Source organism: Cupressus sempervirens, chromosome 3 (genome assembly GCF_028749045.1).
Source record: "Cupressus sempervirens isolate cs-2001-9-10 chromosome 3, ASM2874904v1, whole genome shotgun sequence".
Taxonomy (NCBI): domain Eukaryota; kingdom Viridiplantae; phylum Streptophyta; class Pinopsida; order Cupressales; family Cupressaceae; genus Cupressus; species Cupressus sempervirens.
In genome coordinates, this window is record NC_143120.1 from 780409794 (window position 1) to 780434897 (window position 25104).

The 25104-nt window shown below is 35.4% G+C and overlaps 1 protein-coding gene across 13 annotated transcripts in view; it reads right to left on the reverse strand.

The window, feature by feature from the left end:
- MIS12 (minichromosome instability 12 (mis12)-like protein) overlaps positions 1–24341 on the reverse strand; it is a 161538-nt gene extending 137197 nt beyond the window's left edge. For 10 of the 13 annotated variants that reach the window (XR_016362694.1, XR_016362697.1, XR_016362700.1 and 7 more), the window contains exons 1-3: positions 23956–24103; positions 23669–23854; positions 23434–23491 (exon numbers count right to left, since the gene is read on the reverse strand). Coding sequence is in view for 5 of the 13 variants with exons in the window: in XM_089821893.1 (XP_089678019.1) it covers positions 23434–23491; positions 23669–23835 (225 nt within the window). In the remaining 8 variants the exon portion in view is untranslated. The other 3 variants (XR_016362696.1, XM_089821892.1, XM_089821890.1) reach the window with 2 other exon arrangements.
- Between the last annotated feature and the right edge of the window lie 763 nt (positions 24342–25104).

Below are 25104 nucleotides of genomic sequence, written 5' to 3' on the forward strand. Positions count from 1 at the left end.
CATACACTCTTCTACGCTACAATATTCTACACAATACTTCTCAGAATTGTATGGCAAAGCTTCCAAAGATATCAATTGCAATACAATCACTATAGTATTTTTCAAAACTCTGTCAAAATCAAATTCAATATCTGTGATGCTTCTACTTGAGTGCAATATTCACAATAATATATTGTAGACAATAAAAAACCCTTATTGCTAAACCAACATGGTCTACGAATATTTCATTTTTGTAAATCAACCCTTCAGGATGGCAAGATAACTAGGCTCTGATACCACTATAATATCCTGAACCGGATATTTACTAAACTTTCTGTTCAGCAACATATTCAGAAATAAAACATTGCAGATCTTTTCCAGCACAATCGTAACCAGTAGAAATCCCAATAGATATTTAATCAAATTCTTCTTAAATATAATATCCAACTCAACATAGACAGATATAATACGATGTAACAATAAAACCAGCAGATTCTCCACAAGAAAGTAGTCGTCTTTCCAAGATACTATCTCAAGATTTGAACATATGAAAGTACGTCACAAATCGGTAATATAAAACCAGCAATGTAAACCATAAGAAATAATCCAACAAATAGATATCTGATTGTTTCCTCAAATTGACATTCAGCACTTGAATACAGGCAAATGTATTACAAAACACAATAGAAAATCAGAAGATTAACCATAAGACATTATCCTGTTCTTCTCATAATAGTATTCAAGATCCAAGCATATAAAATGCGTTACAGACCAGTAATATAAAGGACCAGCAAACTCTTATTCAACTCCCTTGAACACATTATTGAATTATAAATCAACAATACAATAACCGACTTCAACGTACAAACTAAATACAGCTTAACAGTCAGATTGGAAAAACTTAAGGAAAGAACCTAGTAAGCGCATGCGAAACACCTAAATTTGGCGTCTCCCCAGACAATGGGTTTGCGTCCACTTTCTGCCGACACGAGAGACTACATCCTCATACTAGCTAAAACCTGAAGCTTTCGAAACACTCTCACAAAAGAGAAACTAAAATCTGAAATAATAAATCAAGCATAACCAACAATGAACCTCTTTCCCTTTTTAATACACAAACTAAGATTCTTCGAATCCTCTCTGGCTTTCGTCCTATTCCCTTGTGGTTCTTCAACTTCCTTATGGCATTTTGTCTTGTTCCTCCTTGACTTGTTTGCCCTCTTTATAACATTAAATTGACCTTTTAATAATTTCAGTCTTCATCTCATAATCAATTTTAACATTATATAAAATAAGTCTTGAATATTTCTAATGTCCCAAAAAGGGGACATTACACCTCAATCCATGCAACGAACTGAAATGCGTTCACTTCCTTGTTTTTTTATGGCTGCTCTCCATTGGAACTTCCACAAGATTTATCTACATAAGTGACCTATAAGACCACCCTACATGTATCTTGTCGACACAGCTCTACTCCACTCCTCTTTCTAGCCTCAAGATTTACTACATATTAGAGTTTGTCCCATTATTAACAGCCACATCGACACTTTTAGCAGCCCTCTTTGAAAAGCAATCCTAATTCTTCTCCATCAAGTAGAATTTGAGGGAAGTATCCTTCCACCAAGTCACTTGTTTAAACACTCTCTTCTTTGGGCAATTTTCTGCCACATGCCTCATTTGGAAACATCATTTGTAACTCAATGGAATGATTTCATAGTTCACTGGTCAAGTCCACTCACCACTACTAGTTTAACAGACACTTTCACCGAGAGAGCCTCCGTAACATCCAACTCTACCAAAATGCAAGTAAACGTATAGTAAAAGTTTTGTGAGTACACATCCACACTCAATGAATTTACCCCAAGGAGCTCCTAATAGCTTCAAAACAAAAAAAAAAAAAGAATTAAATCAGAAGATTTGGAAGCGTCACCCACAAGGGAATCATATTATAGGCTTTGGTGGTTAGATTAAAGGCTCGATACCACAATTTCAGCAGCAACATGTATTTGCTCTCACAACTCCACATGGATTCACAATTTTCATCCTATACATCACATTAGCAAAATTTCAAAACACAGAAGCCTCGAGCACTCGAGTAGATTTGAACACTACCCTCCAAAATAGGGCCCCAAATGATATCCAATCATGTAGCTCTCCAAGGGAAGGCTAGAAACCCTTAAATCTTCCAATCAGTTTCGTTTCGAAGGAATACTTTGCATTTTCTACTACTTCCTAATCAACTTTTGTATCCAGGCAAACTAAAACTTTCATTGCAAGTGGCTTAAAGCATATTGTGTTCTTGGTGTTCCCATTACTCACAATCTTAATTACTTCCATATGTGTCCCTCGAACTGAACCATCATTCTTCTTCTCCTCTTCTCTAGTTGATCAACATACAGACCCACCACTACTTTTGGCCCTATTTCCTAGCTCAAAGGTGGTCGACTTCACGTTGTTGGAGAGCACATGGGAACCAAACTATGCATTCAAGGCCGAGAAGCTCGCACCCAACTCAATAGCCTTAAAATCCACTCCCATCGTTCTATGTTTAAACTTTCTTCTTTGCCTCCTACCCCAAAACATCCATCCTCACACACCTACAATCTGCCACCCATTAGGTCATCGATACCATCGTTGCCAAAGTAAAAGAAGAAACTCTGCCCCCCATAGACCCTAGAGGTTTTCAACAAATAGAGCCACCATGCTCGATCCCACTACAAGAGAACCTTGTGTCACTAACCCTAGCATTGTTGTGACCCAACTCCTCCATAACCATGGTTTTATCACAGACCGGAGGTTGTCCATTGTTTTTTAATCCATTTTTTATCTTGCAAGACAAGTCATCAATGATTTGGCTTGATGGAACACAACCAATTTAGTAAAGTTGCAACCCAAGAGAAACCCTAGGCATCAAACTTGCCCAAAGCATCTTCATCATCAAAACAATTTGGTGTTTATGTATGTATTCAATGTTATTCATCCACCATATTGGCAAAAAAATGGCGAAATGAATTAATGAGGATCTAAAAGAGTACAAGGGCCCAAGGTTTGAAAAGGTGCATACTACCATACTAGATAAAGAGGGGAAATATATAAAGGATCTACTTTAAAGCCCGTAAGGAATTTCAAATCAAAACAAGGGTTGAATTAAAACCAGAAAATAAGGCCATTGATCAATGTATACAATATCCCCTAAATGGGCAATGTATTTGAGAGTAGTAGACTATGAAGGAGAGATGAAGGAAAGTGCACTTATTACTGACACTCATTGTCAAGCCATTCATGAAGTGGGTCCTTGATATGTTGTGAAAGTTATAATAGACAATGATAAAACTATAGGTTGTTTGGTTATTAGTTGACAAACGTTATTCACAAATTTCTAGACATCTTGTCTTGTCCATTCCCTCAACCTAATGCTACAAAACATTGGCATCAAATTCATTGAGACCAATCGAGTGTATGTTGAGACCAAAGCTATCCAAATGTTCATCACCAAACATCATATGTCACAAGGCATATCTAGAGCATTCTCAAGATTGAAGTTGCTTAAAGTAAATTAAATAACAAATATATTTCACATGCTAAACTTTTTAATTGTGATAAGGCAAAAGATTATTGACTGTTCGTCACAAACTACCACATATTAGAAGACATTTTACAAAATTCTCAAGATTGGATCTACTCAACGTAAAATAAATAATAGATATGTTTCATGTTAGTAAACATTTTATTTTTATAATTTTGTTAATTTTATTTCATTTTATTCTTCAAAAGCATTGCTTAGACTTGTGGGGTTTTCACACCATCGCCCCATTACAAAGTGGGCCCCCTCTTTTGCATTAGCAAGTAGAAGTCGTTATCTTAGGTGGTTTTAATTGGCAGCATTTTCAAGTCTCCAAGTCCGAAGGTAAGTTTGAGCAACTTTGGCTTGCTAAGAAGTAATGTTTGCCTGGGTTTGTGTGAGGGTTTTCATGTCCTTTTAAGGCATTTTTGTAGACTAAGTCCTAGTGGAGGAGTAGAGTTTTAGTCTAAGTGAGAAAGGTTTACATGCTTGGGAAGGGTTGTGAGCAAATTTGGAAAGTGGTGGGACTGCTCCGATTAGAGAATTTCTCAAACTCTAGTACTTCCACTAGCTATCATTTCTCCCCAAACTCTCAAGATTCTACCTTAATTAATGGGGATATGATGCAAACTTGGTTGTTGGAGATCCTTGCTAAGAGAGCAAATTGATCGATGCAATATTAAAACAATGAAGGGAAAGAAAAATGGTGACCTTGTTAAGGATAATTGCTGCAATCATAATCTTGGTGGAAATCCTCCAACCAAAGGATTCCCACTATAGAAATCCTCTCCTTCTACCGTTCTCTTCAATGACTCAAAATTGATCTGAAATCATGTTAGGGCATGACATCTTGATAATTAATAGGAGGGGTGCAAAATGGCAAGTTTTGGGAATTTAAGTGGCAAAATCATGTGTCAAAATCTTCTGACCAAAGGATCTGCACCATGGAAATCCTATCTCCTTAGGATTCCAACTACATTAGTCCTCCCAAGCCCAAAATTCCACCACACTCTAAGATGCCCAAATCTAATCTAAGGCATGAATCCAATGTCAAAAGAAAAATGGAGCAAGAAATTGTCAAGGAGAGGTTGAAATGGAACAAGTTTTGGTAATAACATTGCAAGGAAATCAAGTTGGTGGTGGAAATCCTTTGATTAATCCTCCAATCAGAGGATTCCCACCACCTTAATCCTCTCAAACCCAAATTTTCCCCTTTCACTCTACACCAATAATTGATTTAAACCAAGTGTTAGAGAGGAGGGATGTAGAGCTGAAGTTGAATTAATTTTAAACAATGAAGTTTTGGAAAGTTGTAAGGCAATGAAGTGCTAACTAAATTTGGTGGATTCCCACCCTATAAATGCCCCCATCTCCAAGACTCTGCTTCCTTGGGATGCTTAAATCAGTGCAAAGCAAGTCATTCAAGTGATCACAAGGTAAGTGGGGGAAAAGTCTACAAAGCAGTGATACATCTTAAGTGAAAGAGGAAATGCCAAGTCATGGTGGAAATCCTTTGACTAGAGGATTGCCACCCCTATCCTCCCAACTTGGAATTCCACCTTTCTCTTTAGCCTTATTTTCCTCACACAAAATGAAACACAAATCAAATGGACAGATTGGGGAGATGTGAGAGAGGAATTTTGACACTGTGACTAAAATTGAGATAAAAAAATTATTCTTGGTGGAAATCCTCTTACCACAGGATTCCCACTGTAGAAATCCTCTCGCCTTAGGATTTCCAATCAAAAAAAATTCTTCCAAGCATCTAGAAATACCCAAGACATTGGTTATTTTCACAGTCCAAAGATTGGAAATTCAAAAAATTGTGATCCCAGATCAGCCCCTTAGAGAGATGTGCCCTTTGGGCCCCTTGGATGCCAATAAAATGGGGCTGTTTGCAAATCATTTCAACATCCCTCCAAAGCAATCATAGCTCTGCATTATAATCAATGAAGTTCTCCCCCCATTGCCATGTGGCTGCTTATGGGCAATTTCTGCATAAATTTAGGCAATCAGTGTGTTCCCATGTAACTCTTAAATTAAGAGGAAATGTCATGTCCCCTTTCTAGCGACACAATTCCTACAGTAGATTTGCCTATCATCGACTCTCGTAGGCAAATGATTTTGGAGAGAGAGTCATCCCATTGCCAGATGATTGCATTTTGCTCTCGGAGAGTATAATTAATCCTACATCCAGTAAGTGGGGCCTACATGTTCTAATGTTGAATTGAGATTGCACTTTTAATTTTATAAAGTTATTTATTTAATTATTTAATAATAAAGTGCATTATAATAAGATATTATAAAAGACGCTTCTAGAAGTTTCCAGTGACTTCTCAATAAGTGAATAAATAGAGGACAGGAGGCACCCATTTGAACAAGCGGTTTTGTGGATTCGACTTCTATTTCAGATGGAGCAATTTGTAATCATTTGGTTTACAAATTCTCAAATTATCTTTGGGAACGAAAACTCCCATTGATAAGCAATTTTGAGGGTGTGGAATATCACTTGAATTATTGCAAAACTAGAGGTGACGTTACAGTCATTTCATCAGGGCTGAAATCTATGGCCTAAGGCCAAGTTGGGAACTCTTGCATTTTTGATTGCTGAGAAGAATCAATTGCCATCCACCAAATTATTGCAGAACTGGCAAAATTCGGGCCAGGGCTAGGATGGTCTGCCACACGGTTACATTAGAGGTTTGGTGATTTACTTGAATGAGCCGGCAGCTACTTCAGGAACCCTTTTCCGACTCAGTCTGGGAAACCATTTTCGGCGGATATCCAAGGGTAGGTAGCGGGGGTAGAGACTCATTAATCTCAAGTGCTTCCAGTCAAGCATTTCACACGGGCTGCATACTGCACATCTTCATAGTTTCGGCCACCCACTCCAGTATTGGCAAATCCGTCAGCAAGTACACACATTGTGAAAATTCGAATGTTGATGAATTCGGCAGCAGTAACAATATAGTTTGGGCGCCATTTGACAGGTTACGAATTATAATAAATAAATCGCACAAAATACAGTGGTAATCAGGTCGACCCTGATTCGGGGTTCTAATTGCAATACGGTGGTGAACTCAGGACATTCGTCATTCTAATTGGAGCAAAGACCCGTGCGGCAGTTTGGAATGAATCTAACAGCATCGAAATTGTTCTCCAGATTGTGAAGGGCAGACCCGAATCCATTAGCAGCATTACAGTCAGGCAGAATCCATGGAAGCAAGAAATCTCAGGTTCTTGATGTTGTTCTTATTTGAAAACTAAGTACATTCAGACATTGTTATGCAATTGTTACAAATACTGTAAGGATTAGTCATTACCATCAGATTAGTAACAGAACTGTCCTTAAAGTAAATTTACCTGAATACTGTTGGTACTACCATTGTCCATTACATTTGTTACAGCCAGCACATTTGGTGAATTGATTGAGACATCACTCCCTTAACCATTTAACAGTTGTATGCCCAGTTTTGGCAAATTTTACAGTACATTATCTTTTTATAAGTACAGTTTCAGATTGCAAGACAGGTGTTTTACGAATTGTCTCAATTTAAGCATTGGTTCTTTAGTGACCTTTTTAGTTAGGGTCATCTCAGGAAAGGACAGTTTGGAATCTTTTCCTATTATGAAGGAACAGCAGCTGCTAATAATCAAAAAATAAGCTTTGAAAAAAAGGGGGCCCTCAAAATAAACAACTGCTTATTGGAAAAATGACAGATGTCTTCATGATAGTTTTTCCTCTTGCCTAAATTTTCTCGTCCAAATTTAAGTTGCAACAAATATTTATTTGAAAATTTCATTTAAAAGAAGAAGCTTAAAAATAAGCAGAAATTTTGCTCCCATAAGACCACCAGCTTCACAATTTTTTGCTAAAACAATGGAGCAGCGGCTGCTAGCCAAAATAAGCCTGGCAGCCGCATGGGGACCTCCCCTCAATTTTGGCAGCAACTTCTTCTTAGATTCAAGGAAATTTTCCCCATAGCAACAGCATATCAACATAAGGAAAATAACACTTCTTGAAGGGCAATTGTTCTGGGGCATATTAAGGATGAAAAACCCAATTTATTTTCCAGATTTTGTCATTGTTTAATCATAGATAAGAAGGATGGGAGAACCAAATAAGTACATAATATAGTCAAACTCATTTATTTTTGCAGATTTTAACATCAAAATTTGCAAAGAGAACAATCCTAAACTTGAAAAAATACAGTTTTGCCTCCTTTGATGTTAATGTAATTTCATGGAAACTTTCAAATTTCCTTTCATGTTTTCTTATCAGTTTTGGTAAACTTAATGTTTTTCTCTTTTGTTTTGCGAGATGAATTCAAGACAGAGAAACTAGAGTGCAAGGTGATGATCAAGTCCTCAAAACTTCAAGTGGATACTAGAAGGAGATGATCAAGCTTAAGGTTGCAAGTGAGAAAGGAAGTTCAATGTTCAAGCTATCAACCTCCAAATTCGGATTGAAATCAAGAGGAAATTCAGGAATGCAAAGAAGATTCGGCTACATGAGGGCAAGCTTATCCACTCCACAAATGCAAACAAGTAAAAATGAATTTCAAGTCAAACCAGGAAGAACGATTTCAAAGAATGGAGAAAACTCAAAAGATGAAGTCATAGAGGTCATCACATTCATCCTCAGGAGCAGTTGATAGTTTTGAAAGAGTAAATTAAAGTTTAAAATGTTGAGTATCAAGAGATATTTTTTCTTCATTAAAGGACTAAATAGATCTAAGGAATAAGGATGATGAGGTGGCATCTAGTTGTCCTCTCCAATCAAAAAATTCCAAATTCAAGCACAGTCAATCAAATTATACCAAGTGTACTATTTTCTCATTTGTTGGAAAAATCTTAATAATTTTCTTATCAGCCCATGAATTGGTGCCCTCGTGTAATTGGCATTCTCTCTCAAGTTTATGAAGAGATATCATCTCAATATGATATTCCTAGAATAACATATTTAAGGATATCAACATATATCCACCAACTTAGATGTTAACTTTCAATTTAATCTGAAGAATCTTTCAACACAAAATATTTATCATATGATATTCATCATACTTATATTCTTTTAGTATGTGCACTAGCATCAAATCCTTGATGCCTACCAATAGAGTATTTTATATCCTAGTAGGATATGAGTTGTTTGATTTCCGACACTCTAGGACAACAACTTAATGAAACCAATCAAATAACTAGTAATCAACATGTCATGAACTCTATAATGACAAGTATCATGATCTCTGATAATACGGAACAAGTTAATGCAGTTCGATCGTGATACGTTCATTATCATGACTACCAGCACTCTGGGACAGCAACTTAATGTACTCTGTCATGATAATAGGTCAAGCTATTGATAAGATCGTTACCTAACAATAGCAACCCTCCATATATATATATGAAAGATCATCACCTTTCATTACATAATCCGCATATGCAAAATAGCAACCACCATGAACCAAGTAAGAGGGTGGAACAAAGGACTTTCATCTTAACTTCTCTCTTAAAGAGAAGAATGTATTACAAGGAATTTCACATAGAATTTCTCCCTCATAGAGAAGATATCATTCATAAGGGATTGCACATCAAAATTCTCCCTCTGAACAATGATCGTGGGAAGTTAGGTCCTATAGTTATTTCCTTAGAGGCTCTCTTCGCCCACGAATGCCTATCGGACTCCATCTGAATATGATATCGATCTTTCAATTTTTAGGTGATAAGTCATTACTTCCTCATGATGTACACAAGAGTAGGCCCATCAAAATCATGCAAAACGCATATGAACTTCTAGACTCCCTTTGAGTATCAATCTTCTAAGCTCCTGTGTTACCTTAGATATTTGCTTCAAGAGCCTCACTTTATCCAGCCTAATCACAACTTCCTTGAAGTACTATCATAAGCTGCCTAATGTACCATTCCTCTTTTCCAGCAAGATCAACTTTAGATACAAAGAAAAAGATCAAGGAAAATAACTCATATAGTACATATAAAAATGCAAATGACAAAGAGACTATAATGAGTAGATACATGTAATACTCAAGGATAAGAATTACTTATCTGCACATCATTGATACGAGGTTCTCCAAAGAAAGTCCATATGCATCAAATTAGAAAACGCCTCCATATAAGCATTTTTCATGATAATGGAAATGGAACATCTGTTATTATTTCCCCCCACAATGTATAATTGTCACTTGCTCCATTTTATATAGTTTTCAATCAGTATCAAGTTCAATGAAAGACAATCATGCGAGATGATATCAACCTCTAACTCTGTTAGTCATCAACCTCTATATGTAAAGCGACCATCAAATGACTTCAAACCTCAATTATCCGAACAATCTAAAGTAGTTGTAGATATAAATTATTTTCTCTCAACAATGAATAACGCATCCAATACTGTAAAACAATTAGCATGATAACTTTAGCTTTGTCCTCGAGCACTATCTTTGGTAAGGTGGAGAGATGGCTCTAGAAATCCCTTCTTGTTGCAGTGGAATAAGATGGTTTACCGAAAGAGTTGAGAACATCATATTTATTCTTCATTTCCTGCATAGTTGTAATGACATATACATAGTCCATATGTATTTCTTATGATTCCTCATTTCTTACATTCCAACAATATATAAGCAATTTGCTCCCACTTCCACATTGAGCACATTTAGAATTTGACATGATCAAAAGTCAATCTTCTAGTTTCAACCTTTGAAAGTAAAGCTTCCATAAATGACACATACAAGGATGGGAAGGTATCTAGTATTAGTATCACCGATTTTACATATAATGTTAATTTCTTATGCAATTATTATATTGCTATTCCTGATTGGGATCTTTATGTTATCTTTCTGACCATGATATAAATCTGATTTTTCTTTCTGTTATAACTATATGTTGCTTTCTTTAGACTTTTTATTATTGACTGGCGTGCTTATGAATTGTACTATTGATAACCCAATTGCTCCCTATTGTCATTGATATGTATTTAGCTCTACTCTTTTACAGTCATGTAATTATCCAATAATGCTATGATGTCTTCAAATCAAAACTACTTTGTAGTTTCTCTGTTGTTTGAGTGGAACATGCTAAATATGTTTCCCTTTTCCTATCAGTTCCTCCTTTACGTCTTTATTGCTGCCTTTTGCCCACCTAATTGTTGATCAATTTGGCTTATACTCATTGTAGTCTCTCTTATGTGGTAGTTCTTTACTCCATTTCTCATCTTGGCTTAAATATTTTGATGGCTTCTTTAACATTTTATTGTACTTTTCATTTCCTGTTCTAATGTTTGGTGCTCCTTATTATCTTAGACCTCTTTCGAATGTTTATATCTTCTCATGCTTTGTTTCTATCTATATATTTTCCCCTTTTCAAATGTTGCTATAGTTACTCTTCAATCTCTGATTCTTTGTCGACGTCTCATATGCATCATTGTGTGGTTTTCAATGTCCTGTCCATTGTTAATCTTGTCGTTTGGCAGTATATATTCCTTCAGACAAAGAAATATGCCCGATCATCTTACTACTCTTAGATCTCTTTAATTTGTAATATTTCCATGTCTATGTATTATATTAGAATCCCCCCTAACTTCTATTTTGAGGTTTTCTTTGTTATGATTGATTGGATATGAGGATCTTTCTTTGAGATTCCCTTCCTATTCTTTGACTTCCCAATAATGTTAAGCCTTTTATGTTTTTCTCCCACAAATATGTGTCTTTTCTGATCGTATAAGAGATGCTCCATTGGATTTTTTCGTCTGATATGTACGATGATTGTGATTCAAAAATTGCCCATGCTAGTGTCTTTGGATTGATTCTAAGGAGTTCTAAAAATTAAATTAACTTTTCCTTTACATTGTCCGCTCATTGTGTGTATATTTTTCCACTAATCTTCTTGTTTCCATTTTGAGTATTTATTAAAGGGACACCCTATTGTATCCTACCTTTAATATTCTTATTTTGCTATGAATTTCCTCCTTAGCCCACACACTGTTGGTATGTTTGAAATCAATAGATTCACATAGGAAATATTATTTTCTATGTCACATCTGTCTTTCTGAATATATCTTTTTTGTTGATTGTATGGGATTGATTTTGTCACTCAACTAGGCACGAATAGAAGTGATTCTTTATCTGAGATTCGTGACTAGAACTCCATTTCCTACGTCAACTTTATAATTTCTTTTATGGATATCTCCATAAACTGATCCATTTTCTTTGCCTCCTTGAATGAATTCTTCTCCATATCATTTATATTCTTTCACATTTGCAATCTGGCTCTGATACCATGTTAATGTTATATGGATCATTTTCTGCAGATGTACTAACATTGTCATTGTTATTGGTGTGTTCCAAATGCAGATTTGAAGACTTATAAATATTCGAGGAGGAGACATGTCTCATTAGTCTCTATGGTTAATCATCATTAGATAATAATATTATATTAACAATAATATAAATAACCATATATATATATATATATATATATATATATATATATATATATATATATATATATATTTGTCTCAATGATGATTTACCATCAACAATGTATCTCATGATTGAGTCAATCCAACTGAAGCTATAGACTTAACAAAGAGCAGATCCAATATTGAGTAATAAATAAGAATGAATCGTAGAACTGCCATCCTATATCTTATATGATGCTTCTTTAAGGTTCTTTGATGATGGCAATGAAATAGTTCTCAATTTTTGTTTCAAGAATCTGACATATGAGACTCCTGCTTTAAGTATAGAGTTGGGTTGCAATTCACAATCTTCACTTTCACATCACAGATCATATTGAGAACACAAAATTTGTCTTCCAGGACTATTCAGTTTGGTGGAACAATGAATCCAATTACTATATATGCACTCTCAATGATAACAAATTTCCAATCAAAGGTTTTACAATGTCATTCTAGTTTTCCCGTATTTTTCTTTTGTCAAATAGACATGTCCCTATAGGAAAACTGTGATTAGGGTGGGACCCGATACTTGTGTACTTAGTGCTTATCCGTTCTTGTACCTTTTCATGCATAATCTTCCTATAGCCTTGTCTTCGCATTTTGTATATGTAATGACAATTTCTTCTGTATTTTGTGGATGCCACACAATGTATTGGTGAATGGTTTATTATGTCGTATTAATCCATTAAATTGATGTTCTGTCATATCACTGCATAATCTATTTATTACAAAGTAATTGGTAAAATACTTGCTTGTCATTAACAGTGATCAATAGATCAATATATACAAATGAATAGACAATGTATCCTTCAAAAATGATTGCAAAGAATAGCAACATTCTATTCTAGCTATCAGTTAACTAACAACTAACTAAATATTAGAAATATTCTAATATTTACAATAAATTGCAAATAGAGAACCATTAAATAATAACAGATAATAATAGAAGATATCTATTATCATAATAACCTCCCTTAATGGTTAATCTATCAACGACACCAAGTTGTCCTCTGAATTTGACATGCTTATTAGGACCAATAGGCCTGGTGAGAATGTCTACACTCTGATCTGCTATAGGAAAATACTACAAGTCTATTATCTTGTCTTCAACTAGTTGGCATATGTAGTGACAGTGAACATCCACATGCTTGATTCGTTCATGGAAGACTAGATTCTATGCTAACCTGATAACGCCTTCATTATCAGCAAAATGGTCGGTCCTACTAGTGACATTTGCATATCCCGAAGCATCTGACAGAGTCAACCAACTTCACAACCTACCTTAACTGCCCCCTTGTATTCAGCCTCTATGGAGGAAAGAGAAATTGCATGTTGCTTCTTACTAGCCCATGTGACAATGCTGGATTCCAAACTAAACACATATCCAAAAGTTGACTTTAAATCATCAACGGAACCTATCCAATCTGAATCTGTAAACCCACTAGGTCTAGGATTAGATCTCCGAGAGTAAATAAGTCCATAATCTGTAGTGCCTTTCACATAACAAAGCACACGCTTTGCTGCCATCCAATGATCAGTGTTAGAGCTATCATACAACGTTAAATGTAGTTGACTGTGATGCTGATATCAAGTCTAGTAGAAGAGAGGTAGATGAGGTTGCCTACTTGTTACCTGTATGTAGTATCATCAACTGGAAGAGAATCAGACTTGGCTAATAACTTCAGACTTTTCTCCATGAGTGTGGATGCAAGCTTGCAATCCTGCATACAGAATTTGTCTAACAGAGCCGTGGGATATTTGGACTGAGAAATGAATATACTAGAAGATTGTTGCCAAACCTTAACACCTAGGCAATGATGCATGAGCCCGAGATAAGTCATATCAAAAGACTGGCATAAACTCTGTTTGATTCCCAGAATCAAAGATGTTAAGCTGTTAGTGATGATCAAATCATCCACATAAATGACCAAAAGGATGATGTCACTAGTAGTAGTCTTGATGTACAAATTTGAGTATGAAGAACTCCTCTAGAAGCCTTGATCATTGAGGTACTTATCAATTTTCATGTACCATGCCCTAGAGGCCTCCTTCAAGCCACAGAGTGCTTTCACTAACCTAAGAACCTAATGTTCTTTACCAACAACCTTGAAACTAGGAGGTTGCATCATGTAGATCTTCTTGTAGGTCACCATTCAGGAAAGCACTCTTGTCGTCCATTTGACGGACCTTCCACCCAAACTGAGTTGCCATGGCTAGGACTAATCTGATAGTGTCCATCTTCGTTGTAGGAGCAAAGGTCTCCTCATAATCAATGCGCTGACACTAAGAGAAGCCCTTTGCAACAAAATAAGCTTTGCACTTATCCAAAGTACGATCCGACTTGTATTTTATTTTGTAAATTCCCCCCAATTATGTCCTAAGAGCAATAATAGATTTCCCAAAGTATTTTTTAATTAGAGGCTTGAACTTTTAAAATATTGTAAACACATATGATTTCTTTTTAAGAAAGTATACCCACATTTTTCTACTGAAATCATCAACAAACAACAGAAAATACCTAGACCAAAGAACAAAAGGAGTAGCCATAGAGCTGTAGATATTAGCATGAACAAGCTAAAGTACTTGAGAAGTGCACCATGAATCTCCAATAGGAAAAGTTGTGCAATGTTGCTTCCCAACCTGACTTGCATCACAAACTCCAAGCTAAGTTTGAATCTCTAACAAATTGAGGACAAGCTCTTCCCAAGCAAGCCGAGAGAGAATATGCACATTAGAGTGCCCATACCACTAATGCCAAAGTGTATTAATAGAAGACTGCCAAGCAGCCAGAGCTAAGTCCCGAAAATCACCAAGATTAGTAAGTCTGAAAAGACCGTGATCCTCAAGACCAATTGCAACAACGAACTGAGTCGCCTTATCAGTAATGGTGCACTGATGTGAACTAAAGGTGACCTCTAAATGTGGAGTGTCCCAACAACTGACTAAGAGTAAACTTAGTTCCATCCTTGAAATGTAGTACACATCGAGGAAAATGAGATTCCTCCCAACAGAGTGAATTTGAATGTTGTGTTTGCCAACAACAGTCTAGTCTTCGCCTCCACTAAAAATAATCGAATCTGAGAAAGCTTGGTAGTCAATGAACCAATCTTTGGGGTAGGTGAAATATGAGAGGCACCTAAATCAATTTACCACGCAAATGTCTTCACATGATTTGTAGGTCTTTTAGCCATGAAGGCGTAAAAGCCAGATTTTGTCTGCTCAATGTGCTCTGCACTATTCGTTTTGGGCTGCAAACCAGAATGCTTAGCTTGGGCAGCTAAACATTTTCAACATTTGACCTTCATGTGCCCATACTTGTGGCAGTAGTTGCATTGAATGTTATTTTTCTCCGAGCCTTCTGATGTTGGAGCAAATGACTTCCACTAAGAGGTCTATTGTGAATAAGATTTTCCTTTATCCTTCTGAAATGATTTAGCAGTAAAGGCTTGCTCGATGGAGGTGGAGATGGAATTGCTACCAAAATGTTGTTTCCATCGATCTTGCTAAAGTAAAAGTGTGCAAAGATCTATGAACTTCAAATCAACACCAGTAAAAGTGATATTGAGAGTCTCGATAAAATGCTCGTAGGACTGGGGTAAACTTTTCAAGGTTATTACCACAATGTCCTCTTCCTCCATTGTGTCCAATGGCAAGCAACTAATCACAGATATCCAAAATCATATTCATGTGTTCCTAGAGCAATTTTTGCTCATCCATGACAATAGAAAACAAAGAGTTCTTGAAAAAGAAGGCCTTGCTTTTGCTTAAAGTCCCATGTAGTTTCTTGAGATGCTCCCATTTATCAATAGTTGTCTTGTCGGATGGAACCTAAGGGAGCTTATCATTAGCTACGGAATATTTGAGATGCATTAACACCTCCCAATTAATCTGATCAATACCAATTGTAGTCAAACATCATGTAATACTCAAAACAATCTAAGCAATATTCTAATATTCAAAGATTGTTAGCATCTGCTGCTTCCATGTGCCATAATTTCGACCATTAAATTTTTTATCTATCGAGCAAAATATTAGTCAAAGATGTCATAACACTTTTTTTAGTGAAAAAAATTGAAAATCTGTGAAGGCACATACTTCAAGGCAAATTTTCAAAAGACCAAAAAAAATGAACAAGTAGCCAGAAGAGAGCTAGAAAAACTCAAAAAGAATATGTTGCTTGATTCTGGATTCATCGGCTTGAAAATTGAAGCACCCAAAAAAAACGAATGACAACCCAATTGAACTCTCGAAAAACTCACCAAGCATCTGTAAAAACAATTGATCCAATACAAAAAATTAAGATTTCAAAAAAACAGTTTAAGCTGAAAAAAGTTTCAAAAATAGCAGAACTTGTAAGAAAATATTCAAGTTGTTGGGTGAAGAGTAATAGCAGAGGTTGGTAAAAAACCTTAGACGCCTGTAATAAAGCAAAAAACAACCATGAAGAGGGTTGAAAATCAAAAAAAAAAAGCTACATTTTTTACAAAATGATTTTAGCAGACAGGCACCAAAAAAATTACACATTGTGGCCCAAGAATGTCGTCAATATAGACGCATGTTGGTAGAGGAGAGGCCATGAAAATGGAGGAGCAAAAGGCCGCATGTTGGAACCAAACGAGAAAAAAACGATGCCCAACAATGAAGAGAACGAAACCCAGAAAAAAAACTTATTCAGATTTTTCAAATCACAGCCCCAAAAAGGATGCATGGAACAAAATTCGTTTCTCAAGAAAAAAGGAAAAATTTCATCCAAAATAAACAAAAGATTTTAAGTATTCCCTCTGATACTATATTACAAAGTAATTGGTAAAATACTTGCTTGTTATTAACAGTGATCAATAGATCAATATATACGAATGAGTAGATGACGTTTCCTTAGGAAATGATCGTAAAAAATAGAAACATTCTATTCTAGCTATAAGTTAACTAACAACTAACTGAATATTAGAAACATTCTAATATTTACAATAAATTACAAATAGATAACCATTAAATAATAATGGATAATAATAGAAGCTATCTATTATCGTAATACTATTCGCTTCACCGTATTGTCCTTCCCTTTGTTCATGCATATATGCAAGCAATTGTTCTTTTGTTCCAATATTTATGTCATCATATTTCTTTGATGCTATGAAGGTGGTTGAAGGTGGAATGGCTTCATATGGTAACTCACCGCTCCTATTCATTGCTTGTGTTGCCGTGTGGAAGTCATGTGCCTGTTGGTGTGGGTTCCGACAAGGGTATCTTCAATCTTCATCGGCAAGAGGTTCATTGAAGATTTTGATGGCAATTACCAAGCATTTGGTATTCTTCAAGCTGTGGTATTTGATATAGCTACAAAATAGACATTATCAGTGGATTATCAGTATGTGGTGTTTCATTGAATGAAAAAAAAAATTGGTGAGAATTCCTTTTGGTATGCACATCCGTGATCATCAGGTCTGGAAGTTATTAAATTGTGATTGCTACAGCGATCTTTGTATCAATTAGACACATTGTGTGTTGTAATGTCCCCTCTTTAGTTCGACATGGCATTGATCATGGATTTGCCTATTCCAGACTCTCGTAGGCAAATGGTGTGGAAAGAGAGTCAATTCTGCGGATCAGATAGTCATATCTTGCTCTTGAAGAAGTGTTAAGAGGTTATATTTTATCATTATGTGATATTGGGGCCCACATGTTATAATTTTAATTTGAGTTGCACTTTTTATTTTATAAAATTACTTTATTATAAAAAGTGCATTATAATGAGAATTTATAAAGGATGTTTCTAGAAGTTCTAGCAACTTCTTAGAAAAGTGAATAAATAGAGGGCTGGGCCTCTCATTTGGACATGCTTGGATTGGAGAACTCTTCTACTTCTTCATTGTGAAGACATTTGTGGACTTTGGATCTGCAAATTATTCGATCTTTGGGAACGAATCACTCCCTTGGATTGGCGACTTTGAGGGTGTGAAATATCACCTGAATTGTTGCATAATTGGAGTTGGTATTCAGCCATCTCATTGGAGCTTATTGAGAATTCGTTGTTAGGGTTTGTTTTTGGTTGGAATAAGGATTTCAGATTTGCCCTATCATTGGAGAAGCATTTGACAAGAGTTTGAAGACAGAATAAGTGCATTTTCAGAATTGGCAAAGCAGGGTTCGGAACCACATAATTGCTCATATCTCCTCAACCCCTTGGAGTTATTTTTTATGGTTTTACAGGGTTACTACCTAACCCTAGGCGCCCATTTTTCCTTGCATTTGGGGGTCCCAAAACCCTAATATTATTTTATTTCAGCAGCCGTACAGGTACAGCCTGGTACGGCCCTGCTAGTTTGGGCAGCAGCAGCAAATTAAGGACAGTTTGGGGGTGCGGTTGGAGGTCTTCATCAACGATCTGCAGCAAAACGTGGTGTTCTTCCATAGTTCTTCAAACCAAGTTCTTGCATTCTAAAATATATGTCAATTTTTGGGTAAATTTGCTGTCATGCAGTCATTGTAATAATCAGTCCAAAATTGGTAATAAAATAATTTCAGAATTTATTGCATTGTAATTGAAATATAGTTCAATGGCTTTATATATATTGTAATTCTGTGATTATATTCTGAAAGTATCAAATCTGAAATTACCATATTCTGAATATTGTTACTGTTACACACCAAGTGTTTGACAAAATTCCTAAGTTCAGTTTGAGGGTTTCTGTGGCCTTTATAGAGAGGGTCATTACATGTGTCATCAATGTTTGTATAGAAGACTAAACGACACGATAAGCACCGATTCTTATTAACCTTTAATCAACTTTTAGCACAAATATAAGGAATTCTGAACTGCCACATGAATATTGTCATTTTGCATATTGAATTTGTTTCTATCAAGATGGCACCATAAATTTGGATGGGCTGCATATTTAAGATAGCTTGACAAACATCAAAAAATATTTCATTCTTCAGTTCCAGATCCTAGCTCAAACTTCGCTCCCTCATAATGGACCACAGTTATTTAACGATGAATTTATATTCGCTGCTGCAAGGCTGCCTCATTGGCACACATTTACTGAACACAGATTTTCCTTAACTAGGCTTTGATACCATGTTGATGAAGATTAAACTTCTTGTCAGACTGTTATGGTTATGGCTAATTTGAAGATTTGATGAATGCTAATCTATACACACACACACTTTGCTTGCAGGTAATAATAAAAAATAGGATGGATATGAATTAATTCAATTCTGAAAACTGAATGCAAAGTCTAAATGTAATTCCATTACTGTACTGCAGTCCCGATCTGAAAATATATATATATCATTTATTGATTTCGATGATATTCTCTCATTAACTGTTTGCACATAAATAGCCACCAAGAGGCATTGAAGGAATAGCCATGACTGTTCGGAATTATGTCTCATTGAAGAGACACGATGATTAAGATGTAATTATCAAACAGACCCGATAATTGGGTGTAGTTAAGCATGAACTACTTACTAACTGATGGTGATTGGTTATTTTTATGCACTAAACATCCTTCATTAATAGCCTTCTATCTGTAGTGAATCATACACACGATTCATGTTGAAGCATGCAAAATTGATATTAATCAGGAATATAAAGTCCAATTCAAAACAGATGACTATAATCTGATTTCTCAGACTTCCAAACTTAAATTTGGCCAATTTAATGCAAGGATAATTTCATGACAAGATCATTCATGTATATAAATATTTGTGTGTGTTATATTTGTGTGTGTTTGTGTATATCAGTTCACGTGAGGAACTGATGTACATACATGCACACACAGTTCACCAATTTATCCTTGAATTCTGACCGACACTATTATATTTAACATTCTATTCAGCTCAACTTTCTCTTCACTTAATGCAATAGAATCTAATTCAAGATTGCCACAACAATCTTACATATATAGAGCCCAGCTACTTAGCTTGCAATAAAATAATCTTTCCTTGCTTTCTTTGGCTTTACATCATATATAAAATCACTTCATGTTTTCCTCAAACTTTGAACTATTCTTTTAAAGAATAAAGAACAAAGTTGTTGCTAAATATCCAACTCAAGTTGTTTTAAAGCAACTCCACTCCACCTTCCAAACTAAACAACAAAAAATTGACACTCCCTTTTAGTAAGGAAGGTGTTTTGCACAACACCCAACTTATCCCTGAAGAATACAAACTTATTCTTCACCAAAGCCTTGTCGGGATATATGCTATCTATTTGTCAATAGGAAAGTACTAGGGTTTTACTATCCAGTTTTCTACACAATCTTTGATGAAGAAAACCTACAACCACATTCAGCTTCAGGAGCAATAACATACTATAAGATTGTCACAATAGTTATACCAAAATAACAACAAGCTCACAATCCTCTCTCTACTAAGAAAACAACTCTCACTAAATGTGCACACGAAAACTTGTGCTAAAAGCTGTCTTTAGAAGAATCTAAAAATTCACAGCAGAAAGTATCACAATTTCTCTACAAGAATGATTGCCTCTACTTCCCTCGCTGAAATTTTGTTTCCCCTTCTTCCCCACTTTCTCTTGGAAATCTCTTCCTTCTAATATATCTAGGATATATCTTCCTCTTGATATATCCAAGTAATCTCGTCCTCTCAACATATCGACAGAATCCCTTCCTCAATATCTCCATGCAACACATCCTTGCTCCTTGGATCTACACCATGCAAACCCTACACCAAAGGAAGATTACGATAGCCACTTTACAACCCATCCTTACTCGAATGCTGGTTGCCATAGCCACAAGAGAAACAAGAGAGAGAAAAAAAATCTATAATCAGTGTCACAAGTGTTGCCTCTATAGTCATAGTTTAGAGCTTTGATACCATGTTAATTTATCATAGCTCTAATACCATGTTAATTTCTCATAACTCGGCTATAGATTAATTACACAACAACTTCTCCAAAAAGAAAATTTATCTGATTTATAACAATTAAAAATATGGGTTAGTTAACTAAAACTAAGGGCATGTTTGGCAGCTGGAATTAGATTGGAATACACATATGTAAATTCCTAAAATTTTGGATCTTCTATTTGGGTGCACCAAATTGGAATTGAGATTAGGAATACATATTACAATTTTGACCCAAAACGAGCATTTGCAATTGCACCTAAGAAGGTGGAATATCAAATTCCACCTAAAAAGGTGGAATATCAAATTCCCATTCCTAGTCCCATTTGACTTTTTCATATCTGAAGAAAATTTCAAATCCGATGTTATGACAAAGATCACAAGTTTGTCTCTCCTGGTATACATCTTCCTATTGTAATAAAAAAACTTGATTGTAGAATGGCAAGTCATGTTGCTGCAGTGCTAGGGTTCATAGCCTTGTCAACGATTTTAATGTGTCATATTGTTGAAGCTCTTGTTTTCACAATCTCTAATCACGCCCAAGGAACCACTAGAGGCAACAAATTCAATTAAGTGATTGGTGCGAGTGGAGCCTTTGAAATTGTTTTGGATGTGGATTCTACAAAGGTGGAAACGGGCAAATTAGAGGAGACACTCATCAAGTAACCTGCGCACAAACAGAGGAAAATCAGGTCATTTTCAAAGACTGGGACAATAGTTGAATGAATGCATAATGCACCAAAAATGGAAAGCTCGTACCTCGCCCTATACTTCCTTCCCACCGCCATTGAAATAGGACTTTCCGATACACAAATGTTTTTAGTTAAGGGGATCTATGAAATGAATTTGAAGGCAAATCGTGTCCCCCTATTCACAGATTTTTGTTGTAAGGAAGATCTCAGGAATGAATTTGACGACGTGAAGAGTAATCCAAGCAAAAGTATAGTTCGAACTAGATCCTCCACGCTCTATTCAAATTTCAATTTCAATTTTAATTTCAACTCAAATTCTAATTTAATTTTTGTAGAGACAAGCGAGGTGTGGAATAACAAATGCAAGAATAATATATGCCTATTCCTAATTCCTATTCTCATGGCCAAACAAGCCCTAATAGTAGAAGCAAAAATAACAAAAGCCAATCACACATAAACAATAACACACATATACCCAAGAAACTCCAATTTAGGAAAAAAACCTACAAAAATTAGATCTTCTATTCAACCTAACAGTCAACTTTCTTTTTTTTTAAATACCATAGAATCCAATACAAGTTTGCTATAGCAATCTTACATACATAGAGCCTAGCTGCTTTACTTAGCAAGAAAAGAATCTTTCCTTGTTTCTTTTGGCTTTACATCATATATAAAATCACTTCTTCCTTTTCTTGAACTCACATGCTTAGAAATATTTTTTTAAGTTTTAAAGAATAAAAAACAAAGTTATTGCTAAATATCCAACTCAAGTTGTTTTAAAGCAATTCCACTCCACCTTCTAAGTTAAACAACAAAAAACTAACAACTAATTCATTTTTTTATCCTTTCTTAGTGCCTAGCGACTAAAGATTCTTCAATTGGCTGTAACTAGGTCGGCATTTTCCTGAAGGCACCAGAGTGTAATGATGGCATTAAAGAACCATTTCTATTTGAATTTTGAAGGGATTAAAATATGGATACTTCGGCCTATTTTCTGAGATGTGATGAGTCAATATATTATGGAGTTAAAGAAGCATGATAAAAAGGCTATGTTTTTTGGAGTTGATGCAGAAGAAGTTAGAATGTATGCAATAGTGAGAATCTGCTTTAAGGCAGTTAGCTGTGCATGGGTTTTCAGCACTCTAGTCATGGGTGTTTAGATAATTGGAGAGCTTCACATGGGTTGTCACTTACATTGCTGTTGAAGCTTGACTTTAAGGTTGAACTCCTGTAATTGAAGAATAATGTGTTGCTGCTGTATATTTCAGATTAATGGGGGTCGTGTAATTTTAGTATAATGTTTTGAAGTTGTGATATGTTCTGAAAAGTATTATTGAGTTTTGTGATTGAGTTTGTGCTAAATCTGAAGTTGTTGCTTCATGCTTCACCTGTATCTAGTTTGTCCTCTCAGCGAATTGGTGATCTCTTAAATTATCTGGGTCGGTGCCCATTTTGTGAATGAAAGCTATTGATGTGTCGTGGTTTGATACCCAAAAAGATTTTCTACGTGAAATTTGGTGCTTTATTTAATGTTTTCTCTCGCTACTTTTATTCTTTGATTTACGTGGTTTCATGCATTTAAGAGTGTAAAATACTGATTCACACCCCCAGCCCCCAATCTGACTATTTTTCGTGTGCTCTTCATTTTCTTTGATATAACATCACTTAGTTCTGGGTACCTTTAAAATAAAAAGGTGGAGAATCGTTAATTGATTCTGTTCACAGCTTTAAATGGGATGCTTTCTCTAGGTATAGGGTCCTTTATCCTTGGAAATTTTGGCAAGAAGAAAGATAGATAATTAATTATGTGGTTATGTGTATGGGATGCCAAATTAATTCAGAAAAGAATACAATGAACTTGCCTTTGATAGTTTGTCGACTATCGCATCATCCTTGAGGCCCAAAACATTTGGAGCTTGCCTGCAAATTTATAGATTTCAATTAGATGATTTCACCTTCATTTTTTATCCTTTTTGTTTTCTTGTGCAGAAAAAACTGTCATTGGCAATCTTCAGACAAGAAATTTTCAACAGACATGATATGACGAATTGGATCAATAAAGAACAAATTCTCAGAGGTAGAAATGTCAAGACATACTCTTTGAAGAAACCAAATCCTTCGTCAAGAACATCATCCACAGCATTTCTCACATCATTTACAAAAAGTTGTGGATCAAAATTGAGTGAGTCAAATATATTCTCACTTTTATCCTCTACGGAACTGCGTGCTTGTCCCTTGCTGGTTTCCCCCATTTCTCCCTCCATCGCTCTATAGTGCTGGAATCTGAATGAACAATTTCCAAAGTCAAAAAAGATAAAATTATTGCTCGACGCAATCGAAAAGTGAAATTAAGATAGATTTCAAAAAGATACATGCGAATCAACCTTAGGAAATCGGTGCACAAAACACCTGTGAATATAAGTTCTAATATATGAAAAATATGACTGATCTATTCATTCAGGGTAAGTAAATGGCATATAAATATTCAGGTATATTGCCAAACTAATCCTTGGAAATCCACAGCATTCAAGCGAAACTACCCTCGTCAAATAAAGCCCTCGTGTCCACGCGCGTTGCATACTGGACAGAAAGAAAAAGAAAAGAAGAAGAATTTCACCTGGAAAAAATGGAAGAATGGAATAGCGGTTTCGCCCGCCAAGATTTACGAGATGCTGTTGACACGTCAGGCTGGAGTTTCGCCCGCCCAAATATTTTTGAAACTCGTGTCTAACTCGCATCGGATACAATCGTATATAGTTCAAAAAACAAATTTAAATTTAAAAAGAATTACTACGTTTTTCATGTGGAAAAAATAAAAATAGACTTTATTTTGTTTTTAGGGCATTTTGGATAGAGATTACCCTGTTCTTTTTTAAGTTTTTTTTAAAGAATCTTATATAATTTAAGCTTGTATATACTTAAATGCTTTATGACTAAAAATTACCATTTAACATAATGAAGTGGGGCTTCCTAAAAAATTTCATGAGTACTCTAGAGATATTTTAGGATTAATTTAAAGTGGAAGGTCTCCTGAATTTTGTATTGAAATTATTTTTTAAAAGTTTAAGCGGCATAATTTATAGAAGCGGGTGGTTTCATTATTATTATTTTTTAACATATTTAATTTACTTACTAAATAAATAAATATGTTCAAAAAATTTATTGATAAAAATTGAAAACTGGTATATGATTGATAAGTGGCACAAGAAAAGCTTAAGTTGGTGGGGTAATTTTTAGTCCCCCATCTTTTCCCCCTGCCTAAATCTACACCCTAAAAAGTAGGGACTGCTACATTTAAGAAAAAGATTCTAATTAATCTTGTAGCAACCTTATTTTTGGTTTCATAGGACCACACACTCCACAAAAATAGATCCTACAGCCCCCCTCATGGGACCGCACCCTTAGAGATGCCTTTGATTGAAGTTAGATCTAAGAGGTGTTTGACTAGTTATGTTAGACATCCATCAAGGTATTCAAATATGTAATTTTTTTTTTTATTTTTTTTTTTTTCAATATTAGTATTTCGTATGATC